General features: G+C 40.2%; 1 protein-coding gene across 1 annotated transcript; it reads right to left on the reverse strand.

Annotated features, from left to right (window-relative positions):
* Nucleotides 1-3,291: 3,291 nt before the first annotated feature.
* Nucleotides 3,292-5,491, reverse strand: PNSL4 (FK506-binding protein 16-2). Its single transcript, XM_079000718.1, has 5 exons — nucleotides 5,016-5,491; nucleotides 4,436-4,528; nucleotides 3,962-4,022; nucleotides 3,664-3,732; nucleotides 3,292-3,575 (listed from the first exon to the last, which is right to left on the reverse strand). The coding sequence occupies exons 1-5, from the start codon at nucleotides 5,382-5,384 to the stop codon at nucleotides 3,484-3,486; spliced, it is 684 nt and encodes a 227-aa protein (XP_078856844.1). The 5' UTR covers nucleotides 5,385-5,491; the 3' UTR covers nucleotides 3,292-3,483.
* Between the last annotated feature and the right edge of the window lie 17,177 nt (nucleotides 5,492-22,668).

Raw genomic sequence — 22,668 nt, forward strand, 5'->3', positions numbered from 1 at the left:
ATACACACAAACAAATAATAGCATATACTGGGCCTTGCCCACTGCATCGGCACGAACCCGACATCGGATTACCCGGCATCAGGCTCACCCTGGCATCAGACCACGTCTGGCATCGGGCCTTGCCCGACATCGGGTTTCCCCAGCATCGGGCTCACCCCGGCATACACGCTACTTAGCATATGTCATAAACACATAACAAAAACATATAACATACACAGGGCTTGCCCTGACATCGGATCGAAACCCGGAACATATAACACATAACATATAAACTAACATACATCGGGGTTTCCCCAACATTGGACGTAGGCCCGAAACACATAACAAATAACATGCATGAATCAAAAATACATCAAGCATACATAACTACTTCTCGGGACTGCCCCGACATCGGACCGAAGTCCAGAACACATACTCTACATCGAGCTAACCCCGACATCGGACCGAAGCTCGTCACTTACTAACATACCTAAACGGGCCAGCATTGGTGCCTTCGACCCGTTCCTACTAGAGGAATACTCACCTCTCAAACTGGATGTTGAACTCGTGCGTGAGGAATCTCTGATGGCTGCTCCCATGACTCCCCGACTAAGTCTATACAATAATACTTAGTGAGAAAATTGAGAATGCTTCTAAGGGTAAAATAACTATTTTACCCTCTTGATCTAGTTTGGACCGTGACCTAGGCCTAAAACCCTTCTAGTCTTTCCAAACTCACTAATGGCCCACTAAGGCTCTCTAATGGCTCAATTTTCAAAATTGGGCCCAACTCCTCAAATGGGCTTTCCTCCAAGCCCAAAGGTGTCCCTGGTTCATTAACTGACTCTTGGTGGACCACTTCGGCCCATCATCTGCTAAGCCCAAATATTGGCCCACACCGAGGCCTAATGTCGTAACGCCCAAGATCTAAGAGTACGTTGAGCGTACACTTCTGTACGCTACATGTACAGCTTGCATAGCTTGTACGCTGCGTGTACTGGCGTGTACGCCCAACATGCTTCTCTGTTAAGCCATTTTCTTCAAAATCTCTTAACCCTTTAAGACACTATGTCCAAAGTACAGATCTGAGTCCAATAATCCGTCTTAACCCATAAAGTCGATCATTTGGTGGCTTGCAACCCACCAAGTGAGATCAAACTTGGAAAAATAGCAACTAACTTCATGGAAATGGCTAGATCTCATGCATGGTTGCAAATGGGCCTTAAAGATTGAAACGTTACTGCTAAAGGAACACTTTTAGCTCTAAGGGTGGCAACCCTAAGCTTGAGAATGAAGTTGCATCATAAAAATCAAAACTTTGGACCTAAAAAGGTCCAAAGCTCCATAAACTTATATCTAAACTTTTATGAGGAAGGTTAGAAGCATTATACCTCCTTTGAGTGCTAAAGGATGAGATAATCCCAGATCCTTGAGCTCAAGATACTCAAGTTCTTCTTCTCCAACTTCTCTTTTCTTCTTCCAAGCTCTTCTTCACCAAACTAAGCTTCAAAAGACCAAACACACAAAAGAATGGAGTAAGAGAGGATATTTAGGGTTTCTGAGGGTGAGGGGCTGGTAAGGAGACCAAGGTTAAGCTAGAATGAGGTAGTTATATGACTTAAACCCGTAAAATTAGGGTTTTGGAATCTGCTCACATACGCTGCGCGTACGTGCATACGTTCCCCGCATCCAATGCATCTCTACACCTCGCGTACCCCAAGGCTACACCCAACGTACGACTTATGGGCGGCCCAAGTCCTCTGCCCACTTACTCAAGTCCACTCCATTAATCCTTTTATCTACATTTAGCCCAACAAATAAATTAAGAAATATTAATAATTAATACCTCAAATGACGGTCGTTATAAAAAAAACCTCGAAGTAGAAACCGGGTGTTCATTGACGATGGAAACTTGCAACGGACACTCCAACTCCCCAAGGGTCATATCGAAATCACTAATGAAGGTCTAGGATACAAAACACCGACTCGCACCAAAGTCAAAATGCACAAGAGCATGTAAGGTATTCACTAAGAATATACGCATCAGGAATATAAAAATAAACATACAGAAATTAACTTGACAGAATAATAAGTAAATAGATACTAGTAACAACGTCAGACGCCGCCATGGCCTCCTCTGTTGTAAGATGAAACACAAGACCATTGGTCCTCAGATTCTCAACCCTCATCTGGTGTCTATCTACGATTCGAAGGGTAGTTAGAGTCGGTACCTACACTGGCCTCACATTGAGGAAGGGACATTTGGCTTTCATATGGCCGACCTGATCACAATGGTAACAAATTATGGGGCTCAGTGGAGGATTCTGCTGATGATAATCCCTCGCACAATGACCCTCCCACACTTGCCACAAGTGAGGACCGCCTTACCTCCATATCACGAATCGGCAGGTTTGAACCGCATCAATGCTAGATGTGATTGAACTGAGGTATGCGTCTACTCTTTCACGTGGGTCTCAATCATAATCTCCATCCTTCGAGCAAAAGACTACATCTCGGAGAGGGAACTATATTGCTGAGTCGAAACAAAACTCTTTGATCTCAGTCTTAAGCTTACTCAAGTAGCGTGGCATCTAAACCTACTCCGAATCGGCATACTCGGGGCAGAAAAGAGTTGTCTCCGTAAACATATAATTAACCCTAATTTAGCAATCCACACATATAATTACTTCTTAGCAATTAAGGCAAAGAGCTAACCGATATATATATATATATATATATATATATATATATATATATATATATATATATATATATATATATATATATATATATATATATATATATATATAATCTACCTAATTCTCTTGACCATCTACCTTGAGGGCAAAGTATCATTTTGTCTCGACCAACAAGCGGGTATAACACTAGTTTAGGTTTGTAGAGGGCAAAAAAACTGCTTATTTCTAGAGGACAAATTATGTAAAATCATAATTCGACCTCTTTTTGCAAACATTTCTAACAATTAGCTTTTAAATTTTAGCCCATTTTCGATTTTTTTTTTTTTTTGGGGGTTGTTCTGGCTTGTGTTTCTGTTTTGAATTTTAAACATGGTTCTTATAGATTTCGAAAAGATAACGGTTTGTAAAGATGATAATGGTAGTGATGGCAGGAATGACTCGGATATGATTGGTAGCAACAGATGATGATGTCATTTAATTTGATTTCATTTAAATAAATATAAAAGAAATTAAAAATATATTTTAACTTGCAAACTTAAAAAAAAAAATCTTATATATGCAGGACTACAGACTTCTTTTGCAAACATTGATAAATACTATAAACATTTACCTCTTAAAAAACAAACACCACCTCAGACTTCACACATTTCACATATTCTCAGGTAAAGAATGTTGTTGAATTTAATAGAGTGATGTTTTTCATTACATGTACAAACAATTGTACCATATATACATCTAATTTCTGACAATAATCCGTGAACATCTTCGTGAGAAACACTGTTGTTTATAGCATTGTACATTCAAATTATTTCGGTGGTAATGCTCTATTACCAGAGTAGATGTTCACAAAGTTAATTTCATAAAGGAGCGTTGCATTCGCAGGTATATTGCACTCACCTATTCAAATACAAAATACATCAACATATCAATTGACTTCACATTTAAATATTTCATGCACATTTAGCCCAAAGTTAAAAAGGGTTACCAGAAAAGCAACCAGCGGGCTCAGGTCCATATGCTAATTCCGGAGGAATTTGAAGTCTACGTCTTCCACCTACAGAAGCACCGCCCATGTGTCATACAAGAAGACACGACTGGACAAGCTTTCTAGGGTTGTTTTCGATGATAAGGGCATTTACGTCTTTTGTACGAACAAAAGATCGATAGCCAATCTCTGTTCCACCCTTTTGGGTGGAACAAAGATCCCAGTCTTAGACCGAATCCAAACACAGTACATCATGTCATGTCATGTCATGAGGATTTTATGGTTTTTTGGATCTTACCGACAAGCATGGGTGGAACACCCTCGCCCCCAAAGATCCCTTGGTCAAGTCCCTTGATCACCTGGATGTAGAGAACGTATAAATATTAGAACAAAAGGGTAAGATAATGATAGGGAGGGCATTCACGTCTTTTGCACAGATGACAGATTAAGAATGAGTTCTTCTCCTACTTTCTGAGAACGACAAAAAGCTGAAATTTTGTCTTATGCGCGACAAAGACGATATAAGGTTATCATGGACCGGACATCACAAGCTTTCTACGGTTGTCTCTTATGATGAGGATGAGGAGGGCATTTGCGTCTTTTACACAGACAAATACATATTTGACAATAAATTGGAATTTGTGTCCCATTGACATCGGCCCGAGTCAAACTTAGTACAAGGTTGTCATGTCTTGACCGAGTTCTGACATAACAAACAACCTTTAAAGATAAATATAATACAATTACCAAATTGCCACTAACTAATTCATACCTTGCCAACACCAATACGCATAGTTAGTGGTCTTCCACGTTTATAACTGCTGTCAAAAACTATGCCATCAGCAAATCTTGCAGTATAATGAATCTGTAAGAAGGGAAAGGGGGAATATTTGAGGATTAAATTCACTATATATACATTTGAACTTTGATTGTCAAATAAAGGTATATGGAATATTGGGATAAACAAGCATGAAGCATCAGATATAAGTTTCACGTTTCTCTATTTCAAATTTCTCATTTGGAATCAAAATTCGATGAAAATCCAAGAAACACCAAAAGTTTTTGCATTCCATTAAACAAGCTGGATCAGAAAGTGATGAAGACAGAAATATTCCAAATCAGACATTTTTATGAAATTAGTCACTTTTCGGATCCAAAACTATATACGTTTGAACCAGAGGGGAAATTGTTCTATACTATAATCAGTTTCGAGGTTCACAAACTATTTTCGAATTCGATTTTTCTATGCAACTAGGGATTATAATTTCAATGCATAATCTAATTTTCAATTACAATAATGTAAACTCGAAGATGGAAATTAATGGATTTAATCTCAAATGTCTGTAACTCACATTGATAAGAGTGGAATAGGGAGCTTCTTCACCAAACCCGGGAGCGACATCGCAGTACCCAAGTCCTGAAGGCGCAAACTGAAGCTCACAGGAGGGTTCTGCAACGGTGGCGTAATATTCGATTCTAGTAGCATTAGCATCAAGCGGGGATGAAATTAACATCGAAGCAGCTAACAATCCAATGCCTGCGCCCACTAATCCCCTCTTCTTGTTAGGTTTAGGAGTAAGATTAGTTGTAGAGTCTAGAGAGCAGTTCGAATTAGAATGTGACTTGATGGTGGTGCAGTGGTGGTGTGGCCTGGTGGCGGAGAGTTGAAGGGTATGGTGGAGAGATGGTGTGGTTAGCGTTTGAAGTGTGGAGATCGCCATTTCTGGGGACGATGAGGTTTGTGTCTTGCTTTCTATCGGTCTATCTAGAGCCTGTGGATAGACAAAATTCCCGCCTGTAGTTTGGCTAGTTCGAGGGATTTGTGTACTTTTTAATCTACAAAATCCGTGTATTTTAGTTTTTGGGATAACGACTAGAAACATTGAAGTTTTAAATTTGTTTAAAATAAAAAAACACCAATTAAGACATAAGTTTAAAAACCACCACAAAGTATTAAAAAAACATCATCTTTATGGTTTATAGTAACTTACATGTTTAGCCCCTAATTTTTTTTCTTAACTTGAACAATCCCTAGCGTTTATATTTATTTTTCTTTCGGACCATGATCGAGTTAAAAGACTAATATACTCTTATTGGTTTCATTTAACATTCATTTTTATTACTTGTTAATTATTTAGACAATTGATATATTTATAATAAATAATAACATAAATTGTATAAATAATTAATAAATAATAAAAATAATGTTAAATGAAAGTAATAAAGGTATATTAGTCTTTTAACTCGATCATAGTCCGAAGTTGAAGCAAATTTAAACTAAAGGGACCGTCCGAGTTTAGAAAAAAAAAAGTTAGAGACTAAATATGTAAGTTACCCCAAATCATAGAGATGATGTTTTTTGAACGGAACATGTACTTCGTTGGTATTTTTTGAACATATGTCTTAGTTTGATGGTGTTTTTTGAACATGTAATACTTGAATGGTTTTTTTTCGAACGAATTTGAAACTTCGATGGTCTCTTAAGTCATTTTCCCTTAGTTTTATTTCATTTTTGTACGAGAATCGATAATTAGTTATGCGCTATTAGGGAAAAATAATAATCATTTTTATTATTTTTTTATATTTAAGTAATTTTTTGACTTTTATATATATTTTGACCATTTAACTTTTATATGTATTTATATATTGTCGTTGTCATCGGCTATTAAAGGTGGTAATAAATAATACGTGAGCAAATTAACAAGTTAAATGGTTAAATATGTAAAAAAAATTGCCTAAGTGTGAATTAAACGACAAATTAATTATTATGATAAATCATTTTTCTCTCTTTTAATAACGGTCTTATTATTCATATTTGTTTGTATTATTTTTCTTCAAAATTTATTTTTAAAATATCTATAATTTCCTAAATAGTGATGTAACACCCAAAGCTTTGAAGGCCAGGAAAGGAAAGAAAAACCCTAATTTTAAGGGGAGACTCGGCGAGTTCAAGGAGGAACTCGGCGAGTCCGAGCGGGATCCGGGTCGAGGAGTAAGTGACCGACTCGGCGACTCGGCTAGGAGACTCGGCGAGTCTGGTCTGTGTGAGGAAAACCCTAATTCCGAGAGTTGTATCCTATATAAAGGGTGTTATGTCCCTCCCTCAGCCTCCATATCATCCTAGAGAACCTGTAAACCCTAGATTTCGTGTGAGCTTCCATCATTTGAGAGAAATAGATTTGGAGGAAGGAAATTTTGGAAAGGAACTTGAAGATCAAGAAGGTTGCTTCAAAGGAGAGGTGTATATCCGAGATCTACTTCAGTTTGCGTTCATCTTGGAGGTATTAAGCTGCCATTTTCCCTTCTTTGCATCTAGATATATTTTGTTATGAGATTTGGGGGTTTTATGGTTGATTGAGACCCAATTCGAGTTAGGGGCTTAGATATGTTGTTGCCACTTCAGATCTAGTGTTGGGATGGTCAAATATGTCATAAAGCATCAGAAGATGAGTAGTTGGTGAAGCCCTTTTGTCCTTAAACCAAACCCTAGTATGTTTTGAGCCTAGATCTCTTTAGTTATACGTAAAGTTTGCAACTTTACGTGGGGATTGAGCTTTGGAAGTATGGATCTATGGTTTGGAGTCCCTGCATGACTCAAAAGTCCTTTGCATGTTTGGAGATCTAAATGGACTCGGCGAGCCCTTTGAGTGGACTCGGCGAGTAGCATGAAGATTTGGAGGAACTCGACGAGTGGGATGAACAGCTCGTCGAGTCAGATGATGTTGGGCAGGAACTCGGCAAGTTGGATGAACAACTCGGCGAGTCTGTTCTTGGACTCGGCGAGTCAGGTCGCGGAACCCCAAACCCTTCGTGTTGAGACTCAAATCAGTGAGTCGAATGGAGACTCAGTGAGTTGGACAGGTCAGGACTCGGAAATCGGTAGACTCAACGAGTCATGGACTGACTCGGCGAGTCGAGTCGCAAAGAGAAGGACTCTGAACATATGAACTCGGCGAGTCAATAGGGTGACTCAGCGAGTAGGGTTAACTTGGAAGGTTGACTTTGACCAGGACTTTGACTTTGACCAGAGTTGACTTGGTTGTCTTTCGGGGGTCAGTTAGACTCAGTGTTGCCTTGACATTGGTAGCTCGGGGAGCGAGTGGAGCAGGAGTTCAGAGAGTTGCCGGGCAGCAGCTAGTGGGTTCATCAGCCAGTTCAGCCAGTGTAGGTGAGTTTCCCTTTGGGTGAATGGGTCTAAGGCCACAATGCCGACCCATGTAGTTATGAGTAGAGGACCCGGGGGTTAGCCCTAGGCACAGTATGCTAGTATGATATTTGGGACGAGATCCAATGACAGAGGGCGGGTGCCCAAGGAATGGTTTATGTGATAGTTTATACTTGTTGTCTGTGTGATACTTGTATGTGCCTGGTAGGGAGGTGAGTGTGGGCGAGGTCCCGTATCTCACCAATAGCAGAGTGTGGATGGTGTTCCACATCTCAGTAGCAGCAGAGCAGGGGCGAGGCCCAAGTTAGGAAAGGATTGAGGGTGGGCTGGGCCCGTACCTCACTATCAGTAGGAGTATGGACGGGGTTCCATGACTCATCAGTAGCAGGACAAGGGCGGGGCCCAAAGATAGGCGAGGCCTTAGGACAAGATCCGTTAGTATGTGTTTAGATTATGTGATGTGATGTGATATGTTTACGTACTATTATATGTTAGTGGGCGAGGCCCTGTGACAGGTGAGGCCTAAGTGAAACAGATCTGTATCCGAGCGGGGCTTGAAGCCAGGCGGGGCCTAGAGCGGCGGGGCCGTTGTAGCGGGCGAGGCCCAGGTTAGCGGGCGTGGCCCAGTATGTGCAGTATGTGGTTATGCATGGTATGTGGTAGGGTGGGGAACTCACTAAGCTTCGTGCTTACGGTTTTCAGTTTTGGTTTCAGGTACTTCCGGTAGCGGAGGGAAGAGCTCGGGGTGATCGCATGGCACACACCATAGTTTAGACAGCCTGGGAATGTTTACTCTGATAATGAACATGTATTTTGGAAACTAATACTCTGTTTATGTTTTGAAATGATGAATTTGCTTAATGTAATGTTTTATTAAAAGAATTTTTTGTCTTGAATTTTGGGACGTTACAAGTTGGTATCAGAGCCTTGGTTTGAGGGATTCGGACATGCTCTCGGGTGTGTCTGAACTCAAACTGAGGAATTGGTATAGAAGTTTTCAAAATGAAAAGATAGTTTTGTAAAAAGAGAGTTTTGGGAAAGAAAACAGTTTTAGAAAGGCAAAAATAATTCAGAAAGAAAAGAACTTTGAAAAGAGAAAAAGGGTGTGGTGCATGCAATCAACCGAGCTCAAGTAAGTACCCCAAAATACCCATACAAGCTTATGTTATGATTATCAGTTGATAGAACAGCATGCTAGAATAGGACTAAGGATCTAGGGATGATGCCTTATGTGCCTATTATTTGTGCTTTTGAGCTGCATAGTAGTGCTGATTAGACAGTAGTAGGATAGCCTGTTTAGGTTATGCCTAAGTTTATGAGTTTGTGTGAGTCTATGAGCTTGTGTTGCTTGCTAGTTCAGTTTCTTGCCTTATGGATATGATTGCTTGAGTATGTTATGGTTAGATTTTCCCTTGTCTGAATGCTGCTTGCTTTGTGCATTATGGGATTCTGAGTGATGGGAGTTAGCCATTAGGTGGATACGGCACGCCACATGTGATCAGGGTTGGATAATCTCAGAGTGCTGGATTTGGTCCTATTGCGCATCTCTTGTTTGAGTCCAACCATTGTAGGGACGAGTCTTTTACTTGAAGGATTATCTGAGCCTCGTCACATGTGATGCTATCTAGGTGATGGCTAGTTGGCATCACAAGGAGACCCTCAACAGCTGAGGACTAGTTTGAGTTGAGTCTGAGGTTTTCCTAGGGTAAGCCTAGGATGAGATAGTGTTGGGAGCAGTGGTAGTGGATAAGGGACCTGGTGGAGTCAAAGCAATTCCGGAGGAAAGTACGGATAGATGTGGAAGGTAGTATGGGCCCGTACTACTGAAAGTAGAGGATCCGTACTCGATTTGGGAAAGGCTGAGACAAGACCGGGAACCTGGTAGAGTGTGTTTGGTCTCGCATCAGTGATGAGTATTCTGATAGTGGTTGTGGTACATTGTCAACATGGTGACGTTGCGAGAGAGACCAGCAGGCGGATCAGGCGCCGGAGAAGGATCAGGCTCGGGTTCAGGGGCCGAGCAGCTTGAGGAGCAAATGAGGGAGTTGATATCCGCCGAGGCTACGCACAGTATTTTGAATCAGACTCCTGTGATCTTTGGCACGGTCAAGGAGGGTATATTGGAGATTTTGGATGAGAGGCTGGGAGCCTTCCGTACTGAGATGATGGCTTTGATGGGAGCACGTACCTTGACATTTCGAGAGTTCAGGGCTTGCGGGGCACCAGATTATCATGGGGCTAGGGACCCCATCGCTAGCAGCAGATGGTTGGCTGATGTTGCCAACGCATTCCGTACGAGCCGGTATCCTGAGGGGGACAAGGTCAGACTCGCTTCATGTCTTCTGAAGGACAGAGCGAGGGATTGGTGGGAGGAGATTGGTCATGCTTTGGGGGATGATGTCGCGTTGGACGCAATGACTTGGAGCGATTTCTCAGCCAGGTTCAGGGCGGAGTTTTCGCCGATTATTGAGGTGCAGCAGTTGGCACGGGAGTTTCAGGATTTGACGCAGACCACTGAGACTGTGGCGTAGATCATCGCCAAGTTCAGGGAGAGGGCTCTTCTTGTACCGCAGTATGTCGCAGATGAGGAGATGAAGAAGGCCCGATACCATGAGATGTTGAGGGATGACATCAGGGAGTTCGTGAACAGATCCAAGTGTAAGACGCTGGAAGACATGATTTCTCAGGCTAGAGAGAGGGAAATTGATTTGGAGCAGATCCGGAAGAGGAAGCTGGATGAGGTTCAGGTAGCTGTAGGTTCGGGAAAAAGGCCCAAGGGGTCGGATTCGAGTTCAAGGGATTATCAGGACCGCAACCGGTGCGAAAAGTGTGGTAGGGCGCACAGGGGCGCGTGCAGGAGTGGTAGCGGTGGTGAGTCTGGTTGTTTCAAGTGCGGTCAGACTGGTCATTTCAGCAGGGATTGTACAGTTACCACCTCACAGGGATCAGACCTGTTATGTTTTTACTGCAACCAGCAGGGCCACAAGAAGGCCTAGTGCCCTAGTTTGTTTTCAGCAGGATGGGTGATGGCACCTGCCCCTGCAACTTTGAGGATCACAGACGGCCGTCAGGGCCGTGCAGAGGTGCCTGCGGTAGGAGGCAGAGCTCTTCAGATGACTACCTTAGACGCGCGATCAACACCGGACGTTGCAGGTATGCGATTTCTGTTTTCAGTTCTTTTATTTGTGCATGAGTATATTGATATGGTTCTGCATCATTATCAGTATGAGTATTTTATTTTTTTGAGTGGTTGATTGTGATCGAGTTATATGCCATCTGCATACCTTGGATATCCGAATGGTAGTGAGGGGATGTGCCCTATTGGAGAAGGTTGCATAGGATGCAGTAACTATAGCATGCTTGGGAAGGACTTGTTATGTCTCGCTAGATCGGAGTTGTATAGTGTTAGAAATGGATTGGTTAGATCCCTAGCTATGGTAAGCTTGGGTCCCTCAGCAGATTGATTATGGAATGGTAGCAAGGATTTCTTTTGAGTATTGAGCAACAAGGGGTAAGCAGGATCGAAGTGGGGGAGAATCCTCCGAGTGTGCAAAGGTAGGAGCACGCAGATCCAGAATGAGTGTGCGACCTCCGAGAAGGAAAAGAAGTAGTTCAGCATTTGATGGATTGAGGATTTCAGGGTTGGGAGTTTGAGAAACTCCCCATCAGCTAGTGCGTGTGATGGTAATGGTTAGTACGTGGTTGGGAATTCAGGTTGTGGATCGCCCGTAGGACTCGAGGGAGTCGGAATGAGGATCTTGAGAGCTAATGGCACGTGGGTGCCTTCGTGTTAGCAGTCAGTGGTGGAAGTGTTGTAAGACTACGGGGCAGCCGTAGCATTCACTAGCAGTCAGCAATGGATGGTGATGTAAGGCTACGGGTAAGCCGTAGCATTCCTTAGTAGCTTCGTTAGTGGATTTGGGGCGAGGCCCTTATCTCCTAGTGACCAGATAGGGATCAAGAATGGGTAGTGGATGAGAATGATAGGGAGTTTGCCTGTATAGCCCTAGAGAGGTGAGACCTTGGGAGAGGCCGCTCCAGGATATAGTTGGGTGAGACCCGTGGGCGAGGCCCGTATGAGATTAGCAGTGTAGATGAGACCTGGAAGCAGGGTTGCTCAGCAGTATGGTTGGGTGAGACCCGTGGGCGAGGCCCGAGCGAGAGTGGTTAGACTAGTGGGACTAGAAGGATAGAGGCGGGTGGGACCCGTGGGCGAGGCCCGTGAGTTTTAGCAGCACAGGTGGGACCTGGTAGGGACCTTAGTGTCAAGTTAGGGGATCGGGGATCCCAGGTTTGTAGTGCCTGAATAGCAGAATAGATTGAGCAGTTATAGGTGGTCGAAGTTTCTTCGGAAGTCGCTGGGAGCGACTAGTGGTGGTGTTGGGACTAGCTACCGGTGGGAGCCGGTAATCCAGGCATTGATAGGTTGGTAGGGACCAGGGTGGTCTCAGTTCATCCGGAAGGCAGACAAGGAATAGCAGAATTTACAGTCAGTGGTACTGCGGGTAAGCAGTGTATGGTGGAATTCAGTTAGTTGAATCGAGGGGTGCTCGGCACCAAGTTTTGGCAGAGAGGAGTGTCAGTGGTCATTGACGGTGATGACCCGTACTGGAAATAGGGGGGGTGATGGAGTTGGTGAAGGATAAGGCCTTCACAGTGACTAAGGAAATAGTTGGTTATGGAGCTTTGCCTTGGGAAGGCAAGGAATTGTGCAAGGAAAGAAGGGGTGAACCCCTATAGGTTTAGTGCAGTACTCGGTGAGTACCAGAAGGATTGTCGGTAAGTAAGTTGTGTTTCCAGGATGTTCAGGGTCAGGGTGACCCGAGTCTATTATTCGCAAGGATTTGTGTTAGTCGGAATGACCGAGCTGGAAGCCAACGAAGGTAGGCAGCTGGTGTTGGATTAATTGGTGGGTTATTGGAGGCAAATCGCAGGCGGTGGGCCATAGCAAACTTCGAGGACAAAGTTTAGTATAAGTGGGGGAGATTTGTAACACCCAAAGTTTTGAAGGCCAAGAAAGGAAAGAAAACCCCTAAAATTAAGGGGAGACTCGGCGAGTTCAAGGAGGAACTCGGCGAGTCTGAGCGGGATCCGGGTCGAGGAGTAAGTGACCGACTCGGCGACTCGGCTAGGAGACTCGGCGAGTCTGGTCTGTGTGAGGAAAACCCTAATTCCGAGAGTTGTATCCTATATAAAGGGTGTTATGTCCCTCCCTCAGCCTCCATATCATCCTAGAGAACCTATAAACCCTAGATTTCGTGTGAGCTACCATCATTTGAGAGAAATAGCTTTGGAGGAAGGAAATTTTGGAAAGGAACTTGAAGATCAAGAAGGTTGCTTCAAAGGAGAGGTGTATATCCGAGATCTACTTCAGTTTGCGTTCATCTTGGAGGTATTAAGCTGCCATTTTCCCTTCTTTGCATCTAGATATATTTTGTTATGAGATTTGGGGGTTTTATGGTTGATTGAGACCCAATTCGAGTTAGGGGCTTAGATATGTTGTTGCCACTTCAGATCTAGTGTTGGGATGGTCAAATATGTCATAAAGCATCAGAAGATGAGTAGTTGGTGAAGCCCTTTTGTCCTTAAACCAAACCCTAGTATGTTTTGAGCCTAGATCTCTTTAGTTATACGTAAAGTTTGCAACTTTATGTGGGGATTGAGCTTTGGAAGTATGGATATATGGTTTGGAGTCCCTGCATGACTCAAAAGTCCTTTGCATGTTTGGAGATCTGAATGGACTCGGCGAGCCCTTTGAGTGGACTTGGCGAGTAGCATGAAGATTTGGAGGAACTCGACGAGTGGGATGAACAGCTCGTCGAGTCAGATGATGTTGGGCAGGAACTCGGCAAGTTGGATGAACAACTCGGCGAGTCTGTTCTTGGACTCGGCGAGTCAGGTCGCGGAACCCCAAACCCTTCGTGTTGAGACTCAAATCAGTGAGTCGAATGGAGACTCAGTGAGTTGGACAGGTCAGGACTCGGAAATCGGTAGACTCGACGAGTCATGGACTGACTCGGCGAGTCGAGTCGCAAAGAGAAGGACTCTGAACATATGAACTCGGCGAGTCAATAGGGTGACTCGGCGAGTAGGGTTAACTTGGAAGGTTGACTTTGACCAGGACTTTGACTTTGACCAGAGTTGACTTGGTTGTCTTTCGGGGGTCAGTTAGACTTAGTGTTGCCTTGACATTGGTAGCTCGGGGAGCGAGTGGAGCAGGAGTTCAGAGAGTTGCCGGGCAGCAGCTAGTGGGTTCATCAGCCAGTTCAGCCAGTGTAGGTGAGTTTCCCTTTGTGTGAATGGGTCTAAGGCCACAATGCCGGCCCACGTAGTTATGAGTAGAAGACCCGGGGGTTAGCCCTAGGCATAGTATGCTAGTATGATATTCGGGACGTGGTCCAATGGCAGAGGGCGGGTGCCCAAGGAATGGTTTATGTGATAGTTTATACTTGTTGTCTGTGTGATACTTATATGTGCCTGGTAGGGAGGTGAGTGTGGGCGAGGTCCCGTATCTCACTAATAGCAGAGTGTGGATGGTGTTCCACATCTCAGTAGCAGCAGAGCAGGGGCGAGGCCCAAGTTAGGGACGAAGTGAGGGTGGGCTGGGCCCGTACCTCACTATCAACAGGAGTATGAACGGGGTTCCATGACTCATCAGTAGCTGGACAAGGGCGGGGCCCAGAGATAGGCGAGGCCTTAGGACAAGATCCGTTAGTATGTGTTTAGATTATGTGATGTGATGTGATATGTTTACGTGCTATTATATGTTAGTGGGCGAGGCCCTGTGACAGGTGAGGCCTAAGTGAAACAGATCTGTATCCGAGCGGGGCTTGAAGCCAGGCGGGGCCTGGAGCGGCGGGGCCGTTGTAGCGGGCGAGGCCCAGGTTAGCGGGTGTGGCCCAGTATGTGCAGTATGTGGTTATGCATGGTATGTGGTAGGGTGGGGAACTCACTAAGCTTCGTGCTTACGGTTTTCAGTTTTGGTTTTAGGTACTTCCGGTACCGGAGGGAAGAGCTCGGGGTGATCGCATGGCACACACCATAGTTTAGACAGCCTGGGAATGTTTACTCTGATAACGAACATGTATTTTGGAAACTAATACTCTGTTTATGTTTTGAAATGATGAATTTGCTTAAAGTAATGCTTTATTAAAAGAATTTTTTTGTCTTGAATTTTGGGACGTTACAAGTGATCAATTTTAAATTTTACTTTTTAATTAATAAATATGTTTTTGTTTTGTGAAATATTTTATATAGCATCTTTTAATTTTTTTTTTTGTTTTTAAGCATATAAAATATTTTTAAATTAAATAGTATCTAACAAACAAATTAAATATGTTACAATAAATATGCAGGATCTTTTAAAAAATTAAAAAGAAAATATTACTTAACAAATAAAATAAATCTATATAATGTAAATGTTTTAAAATTATTCTAAAATTTTAATACTTTTTAATTAGAAATTTATAAACTTTTGATTTTTTTATACAACATTTTAAACTAGTATTTAACGATAGTATTTTAAAATATTATAAAAAATATATTAAATTGTCAAACAAAATCTGTGAAACATTTTAAAAATGTTGTACAAGAAAAGTTTAAAAATAAATGTATGAAATTTATAAAAAAAATTTTGTGAAGATGTTGAAAAAAAAAACGAATTAAAAATTTGTAAGAACAATTTCAAACATTTATACAATATTTTCTTTAAAACACTTGTATTAAAATTATATAAAAGTATAAAAAAAAAAGTTTAAAAAAATATATAAAAAAGTTTTAAACATTGTATTAGAAAAACCTATAGGAAAACAAATATCAAAAAAATGTTGTAAGAAATTATAAAAATTCTTAAGAAATTTGTAAAAAAAAAACCTATAGGAAAACAAATATCATAAAAATGTTGTAAGAAATTATAAAAATTCTTAAGAAATTTGTAAAAAAGGTTGTTCACATTTAGACAAATTTCTTTTTTTTTACACATTTGACCTTTTAACTTATTAAATGTGTTCACATATTATCATTGTCATCTGCTATAGCAGTTGACAATGGTAATATGTGAACACATTGAACAAGTTATATGGTCAAATATGTATAAAAAAAATAAAGTTGCATAAACCTGAATAAGATGAAAAGGTAATTACCATCGCAAGTCATTTTCCCTTTTGGTAATGATTTTTATTGTTCTACATTTAAGCTTGCATTTTGAGTTTTTTGGTCAAATATGCCAAAATAGGAATTTAAAATATAAATATGATAGTTTGTAAACTAAGGCTTATAATGAATCTAGTATATGTTGATATGCACTCTTCAGATCTACCACAAAGGACGATAACTTTATTTGTGATGATTTACTAATGTTCAATAAATATGGTTTTGTTTATAAGATTAAACATAATTCTAATACTTTTGAAAAGTTCAAAGAGTAGCTGAACGAATAGAAGAATCTGTTAGGCAGAAAGATAAAAGATTCTTCAATCTGAAAAGAAGGAAAATGTTTTAGTATCAATGTTTTATGACCGTCTTAGTAATTGTGGAATGGTATCACAATAAATCATCCAAGAACAACTTAGTGCAATTGTATGACTAAGAAGAGGAATAGAACATTGTGATAAATGGTTCGATCATAAGACGAGTTATACTTTGTTCCCAATCAAAGTTTTAGAGCCATGCTCTAGTAACAACAAATCATATCTTGAAACTCATTTCAAAAACTAAGAAGGATAACAATAGCTCATAAAATATGGAGTAATAATGTTTTCTTACTCTAGCACATTTAGAATTGGAGTTGTGATGTTTTTGATGATCAAAAAACAAGCTGAGACCTATTCTATGAAGTGTTTTCTTGTCGGAAATCCGCACGAACTTTTGAATATTTGTTTTAGCTCATCAAGGAATGTTTCCAAATGGCTTGGAGAATTAAGGGGAACAATGTCTAGAATTGGATATTACTAAAGTGATTAAGCAATTGTCGAGGACAATCTAAGGTTTACCAAAGATTGGTTGCTCAAGGAAATTTGGAAGTATACTGTTGGAAGGACCATATTGACATAGTATGAAAAGAGGAAACTCTTGTTCAGAAGTGGTAGTTAAAATGGGAATATAGAGTTGTCTTCATAGGTGGAAGCAATCTGTGTAAGATTAAAGGAACTTAATGCAAGAAGCATGTTCAAAGCAATGCGCTTTGAATCTGAGACATCGTTTCCATGGAATTGCTCTCCATTAGGATACTCTGTACTGATTATTGCCAAGCCTTTGTGGCTTTGTGCATAATCATTACAAGAGGAACAATGCATATAAGTTTAAAATCTAAACAAATTTCGATAAATGATAGGAATTTGGAATTCTTACATTTAAGACATGGATTTGGGAGTGTGAAAAAAGTATCATTGAAATTATGTTCAATTGATCTAGTTCACAAAGAAAAGGATCATAAACAAATATAGAGTTCATACTTAGTGTATGGCAAAGCTATTGTTTAGAAAACATAGAGTACATGCTTAGAGCATGGGACACCTAGTGTTTTAATTCAAGTATAAAGTTGATAAAACCGAAACAATGAATAATGAGTAATCAGTATGGTGATAAATAGAAAGTGTTTTATTTATATTCATAGGTTTTGATACCATATTAGATTCATTTATTCTTGTGTTTCCCTTTGCATGTTTTGACTTCCATAATAAGTAGGTTATTCTTCCGGAATGACTAAGTTATTCAAACCATCCAAAGTCGGTCATATGTTGGAAGTAGATATGAATCAAGACTGTCATGGGTTGGCTTGTAGAGGTCCAAGTAGGTGGGCAAAGTTGTGCTACAACACTCATAAGTGCTCATAAGTTATGAGTATTAGATTCAACCCGCGCTCATTTGAATCATTTCATGGATTTTATCACGAGTGATCATGAGACGATAATATCTTATATTCTTCAAACCTAGAGATATGAGTTGTTACTATGAGTTGGTTGTACATTGATTGCACGAAAACGCATTCGGTAACTCGATGTTATAAAACGTGCCTTTGTGTATGATTCAACAAGTAGTAGAACAAGCCATATGAGTCGAAGTTTATCCATTCGTTTTACCTTCGGGATAAAAACGGTATCTGTGGGCCCCTCGATGATTTAGCGATGACACATGTGAATGCTTGGCCAAGCCAGGACTGATTTGATTTGTTCAATCAGTCAGGCATCATAAATCGGAAATCGGGAAACAACAAATGGACAGAGAGAATGATTATAATCCATGTCTTAGTCCATATGATATCTAGAATGGAGGAATATATGATCCCTTATCTAATGGACAAGTCGTTGACAAGGTCAGAGTCCGACAGTGGCTTTAAGAGCTACGATTGCCATTTAGATTTTGAAGTCATACTCAATAATAGTTTTAGACTTATCCAAGTGGGAGACTATTGGATTAATGTCTAAGTCCATAACTATATTTTGTATGTACTTTACCCGACTCGGCATGGTCCATTTGGGTTGCACTTCACCTACACAATTTATATGGTTAGTCTTTTGAGAATAGTATATTTATGATTTATATTAATATACTATAAGTTATAATATATTAATATGGAATCATATTATTTAATTAGTATTGATCAATAATTAATTTAGAATTAATTAAGTGATCAAAAGGAACTAATTAAATATGGACTCTTAGATATATATATGGAATGGGCCAAGTTCATTTAGGTTGGGCTAAGCTATCATGGATAGTCCATGGAGTTTTAACCCATGGATCCTATGAAATGAAAGGTCATGGGTATTAGGGTTTACATTAATGTAACCATAATCCTCCATACTATATAAAGAGGTCTTTGGCACAAGAAATGGGACTAGTGTGTGAGGACATAAGAGTGGGCCGATTTTAGTGTGTATACATATTCTCTCAAGGTCTTCCAAGGTGTTTTGGTGATTTGTAATTCAACTTGAGGCTTCCACACTATTGGGGCTAAGCTCTTAAAGCTTGAAGACATCAAGCTACATCAAAAGTTATGTCATCTAACTAGAACTTTGTAGTATAGGTGCTTCATAATATGCTAGTTAGGATGAAACCTTGGAATATTTAATATTTGCATGTATAATAGAGAAAACATAGATCCAAGGTTTATAGGGTTACATGTACACCATAGGAGTGTTAGAATGCTCAAAACCCATCATAAGTATCCTGGATCCCACCAAAATCTAGCACACATGCCCTAAGCATAATCTCGAGCGTCTTAATAGTCCTCTCACATTGTTCATCGATCTGAGGATGATCTGTGGTCCTGAAAAGTAATTGAGTACCCAAATCCTTATGAAATTTTCTCCAAAATATGGAGGTCAAATGGACATCGTGGTCAGAGCACTGAAACTTGAACCCCATGACAAGCGACTACCTTCGTGATGTAGACGTCATCTAACTTCTCGATGGAAATGATTTTAGCAATAGGGATGAAATGAGCACTCTTGGTTAATCTATCAATAGCGAACAAAATAGAACCAGCCTCATGTGTCATCCATGGAAACTTCATGATATAGTCCATGGTGATATCCTCCCATTTCCATATGGGAATAAGTAACAGAAGCATCTTATTGTCGGGTCACTGATTTTTGACCTTGAATTTCCAACAAGTCAAGCACCACTCCACACACCATGCTATCCCCCTCATCATGCAGAACCACCAGTAGCTCAATCTCAAGTCTCTATACATCTTTGTGGCCACCGGATGGATCGTAAACTTCGAATTGTGACGTTCCTTCATTATTGTATGCCTAAGCCCATAAGAAACCAAGAGTCATACTCTGCTGCACTGAGACAATAATCCTCGACTATCCCTGACAAATAATGGAATGTGAACCCTAATTCTCTCTTCTTTCTAATTCTTTTTCCTTAATCCCTATACTTGTGCCTTCTTGATAAGATCTAAAAGTGGTGAAACAATAACCATCCTCAAACATAGATCTCTTATGGGTGCAATTGTGACTCAAGGCATCAACCACAACATTGGCCTTCCCAGATGGTATAGAATCTCGCAATCATAATCTTTCACCACATCTAACTATCTGCACCGCCTCATGTTGAAGTTCGGTTGATCCATCAGATACATCATGCTCTTGTGATCTATAAAAATGATACACCTGACTCCATACAAATAATGTCAATAAATATTGAAAGCAAAAATTGTTGGATTAGGTGTCTAAGCCATTAACTAAATTATTATAAACTTAAATTATTAGGAAATTCCTTTTGGGTTGCCCTCAAACATAGTAAGAAACTGGAATGCTATGTGGAAAGAGAGATATTGATTTATTAATTTATTATTTGATTAATAAAATAATTTGAAATCAAAATAAATAATTTATTAATATGTTTTAAAAAAATATATATTAATTCGAAATTATATTGTTCAATTATAAATTAATTGGAATAATTAAAAGTGGAAGGACTAAAGGTGACAATGCTCAAAAGATTGAGCATTGACCAATTTTAGAACCTCCCTAGGGTTGGACGAATCCTAAGGGGGTTGTAGAAGGTTTCTAGAGCTTTTCATGGGCTCTAAGGAAACTTGGGGGAAAAGCAAAAGGGATAAGGCTTATCCAAGGAAACATGCCTTATCCAAGCCCATCTACTCTCTATTGTGTCCAAAGTAACCTTTGATGGCTCTAGCTACAATGATTGGATGTGCAACATCAAAATGGCTCTTCAATTCAAGGGAAAAGAATATGTACTTGAAGAAAAACTTGTTGAAGTCGATGATGCCACTACTACTCCCGAACAACTAGCCTCCTACAGAAACACTACGATGATGCAACAAATTTTCTTGCATCATGGTCACCACAATGACTCCTTAATTGCAAAGGTTCTATGAGGATTACTAGCCATTTGAGATGATCAATGACCTTGTGGAAAAGTACCACAAGATAGCTTGTCAAGAGAAATTTAAAGTGGTCAAGTCCCTCATGGCTTGCAAGATGAAAGAAGGAGAGTCTGTATGCAACCTCGTGTAGATAATGAAAAGATATGTGGAGTACCTTGTTAAGTTTAATGTGCATTTTGAAAAGGAATTGGCCATTGACATGGTCTTAAACTCCTTGCCAAGTTGTTATGATTAGTTTATATTAGCTTATCATTTGAACAACACAGAAAACACTTTGGCCCAACTCCACAACTTGCTACAGACTGTTGAGTCGGGATTGAAGGGGAAGAATTCGGCCCCTCCTAATAATGCTCCCGTTCTCTCCATTGAAAAGAGCTAAGGGAAGAAAAGGAAGGCTGCTCCCAAAGCTAACTAGAATAACAAGGTCCATGCATGGTCATCAAGCAATAGCCCAAAGGCAAAGCCTAACTCAAATATTCCAGTTGTTAGTGACCCCAAAGAGGCTACTTGTTACTATTGAAATGAGAAGGGCCATTGGAAGAGGAGCTACCCTAAAGACCTACAAGACATCAAGGATGGCAAGGTGAAGCCAACGTTATCACGTATATATGGTATTCAATCTTATAACTCACCATATACTAGTTCTTAGGTACTTGATACAGTATGTGGTTTTCACATTTGATTTGACTTGTAGGGGCCAAAAGAAAGTGAGGATGTGGAGCATGGGAAGATGAATCTGATCATGGGAAATAGGCAATCTTCTCTTATTACCAAGATTAGGACTTATCAAATTGTGATTAGTAGTGATGTTAGGATTAGTTTTATTGATTGTTCTACTTGTCAGAAATGACATGAAACATTATTTCATTTCATGAATTATTTGGATAAGGTTTTCACTACTCTTTTGATGATTTGAATGGTTCAATTCTGGTTTATGAAAATGGTGTATTTATATTCGAAGTTTTACCTTGTAATGGTGTGTATGAAACTATGACTTGTGTTGATATCTTAGGCAATAGTGTATTTTACATTGATTTGTCTAATGGTTTAGACAAGGCATGCTTATGGCATTCTCGTCTTGGACGCATTAACAAGAAACACATCGCCCAACTCCAAAAGGATGGAGTGTTGGAATCATTTAACCTAAGTCCAAATGATGAATGCAAATCTTGTCTTTTGGGCAAGATGACAAAATCACCTTTCACTAGATCTTGTGAAAGAAGTAAAGGGTTGTTGGATCTCATACACACAAGTGTGTGTGGGCCTTTCAGATCCACTATAAGAGACGGTAATCGATTTTATGTAACGTTTATATATGATTATAGTAGATATGGTTATATCTACTTAGTCAAACATAAATCAATATCATTTGAAAATTTCAAAGAGTTTAAACATGAAGTTGTCAATTAGGCAGGATGATAAAGATGATCTGCTCTGATAGAGGAGGCAAGTATTTTAGTATTGAGTTCCACGACTACCTCAAGGAATGTGGAATAGTTTGACAATTGACTCCTCCTAGGACACCAAAACATAATGGTGTGGTTGAGAGGCGCAATCGAACCTTGTTGGACATGGTTCGTTCCAAGATGAGTCGAGCCACTCTTCCTATTTCCTTCTGGGGGTATAACTTAGAGACAGCTGCTCATATCCTCAATCTTTTCCCTACTAAAAAGGTTGTCAAAACAGCTCACGAGATGTAGACAGGGAAATTTCCCTCGTTAGCACATATCAAAGTTTAGGGTTGTGAAGCTTTTGTTAGAAGAGAGACTCATGACAAGCTAGAAGCCAGAAGTGAGAGATGTATTTTCATTGGTTACCCACAAAAGTCTTTTGGATACTTGTTCTACATTCCTAGTGAAAACATGGTCTTTGTAGCACAAAGATGAATTTTATGCGAGAGAGAGCACATATGAAAAGAGGATAGTGGGAGCACAATTGAACTTGAAGAGATTCAAGAGTCAACCAATGAAATAACCTT

Source organism: Lactuca serriola, chromosome 5, assembly GCF_051521515.1.
Source record: "Lactuca serriola cultivar US96UC23 chromosome 5, Lser_US96UC23_V15, whole genome shotgun sequence".
Classification (NCBI taxonomy): domain Eukaryota; kingdom Viridiplantae; phylum Streptophyta; class Magnoliopsida; order Asterales; family Asteraceae; genus Lactuca; species Lactuca serriola.

What these genes read in the sequence shown, in the direction of transcription:
- PNSL4 (XM_079000718.1), bottom strand. Translation starts at nt 5,384, where the DNA reads ATGGCGATCTCCACACTTCAAACGCTAACCACACCATCTCTCCACCAT. An exon ending in CCTATTCCACTCTTATCAAT is followed by an intron (nt 4,529 to 5,015) that starts GTGAGTTACAGA and finishes CCCTTCTTACAG; the next exon opens with ATTCATTATACTGCAAGATT. An exon ending in TGCGTATTGGTGTTGGCAAG is followed by an intron (nt 4,023 to 4,435) that starts GTATGAATTAGT and finishes CTCTACATCCAG; the next exon opens with GTGATCAAGGGACTTGACCA.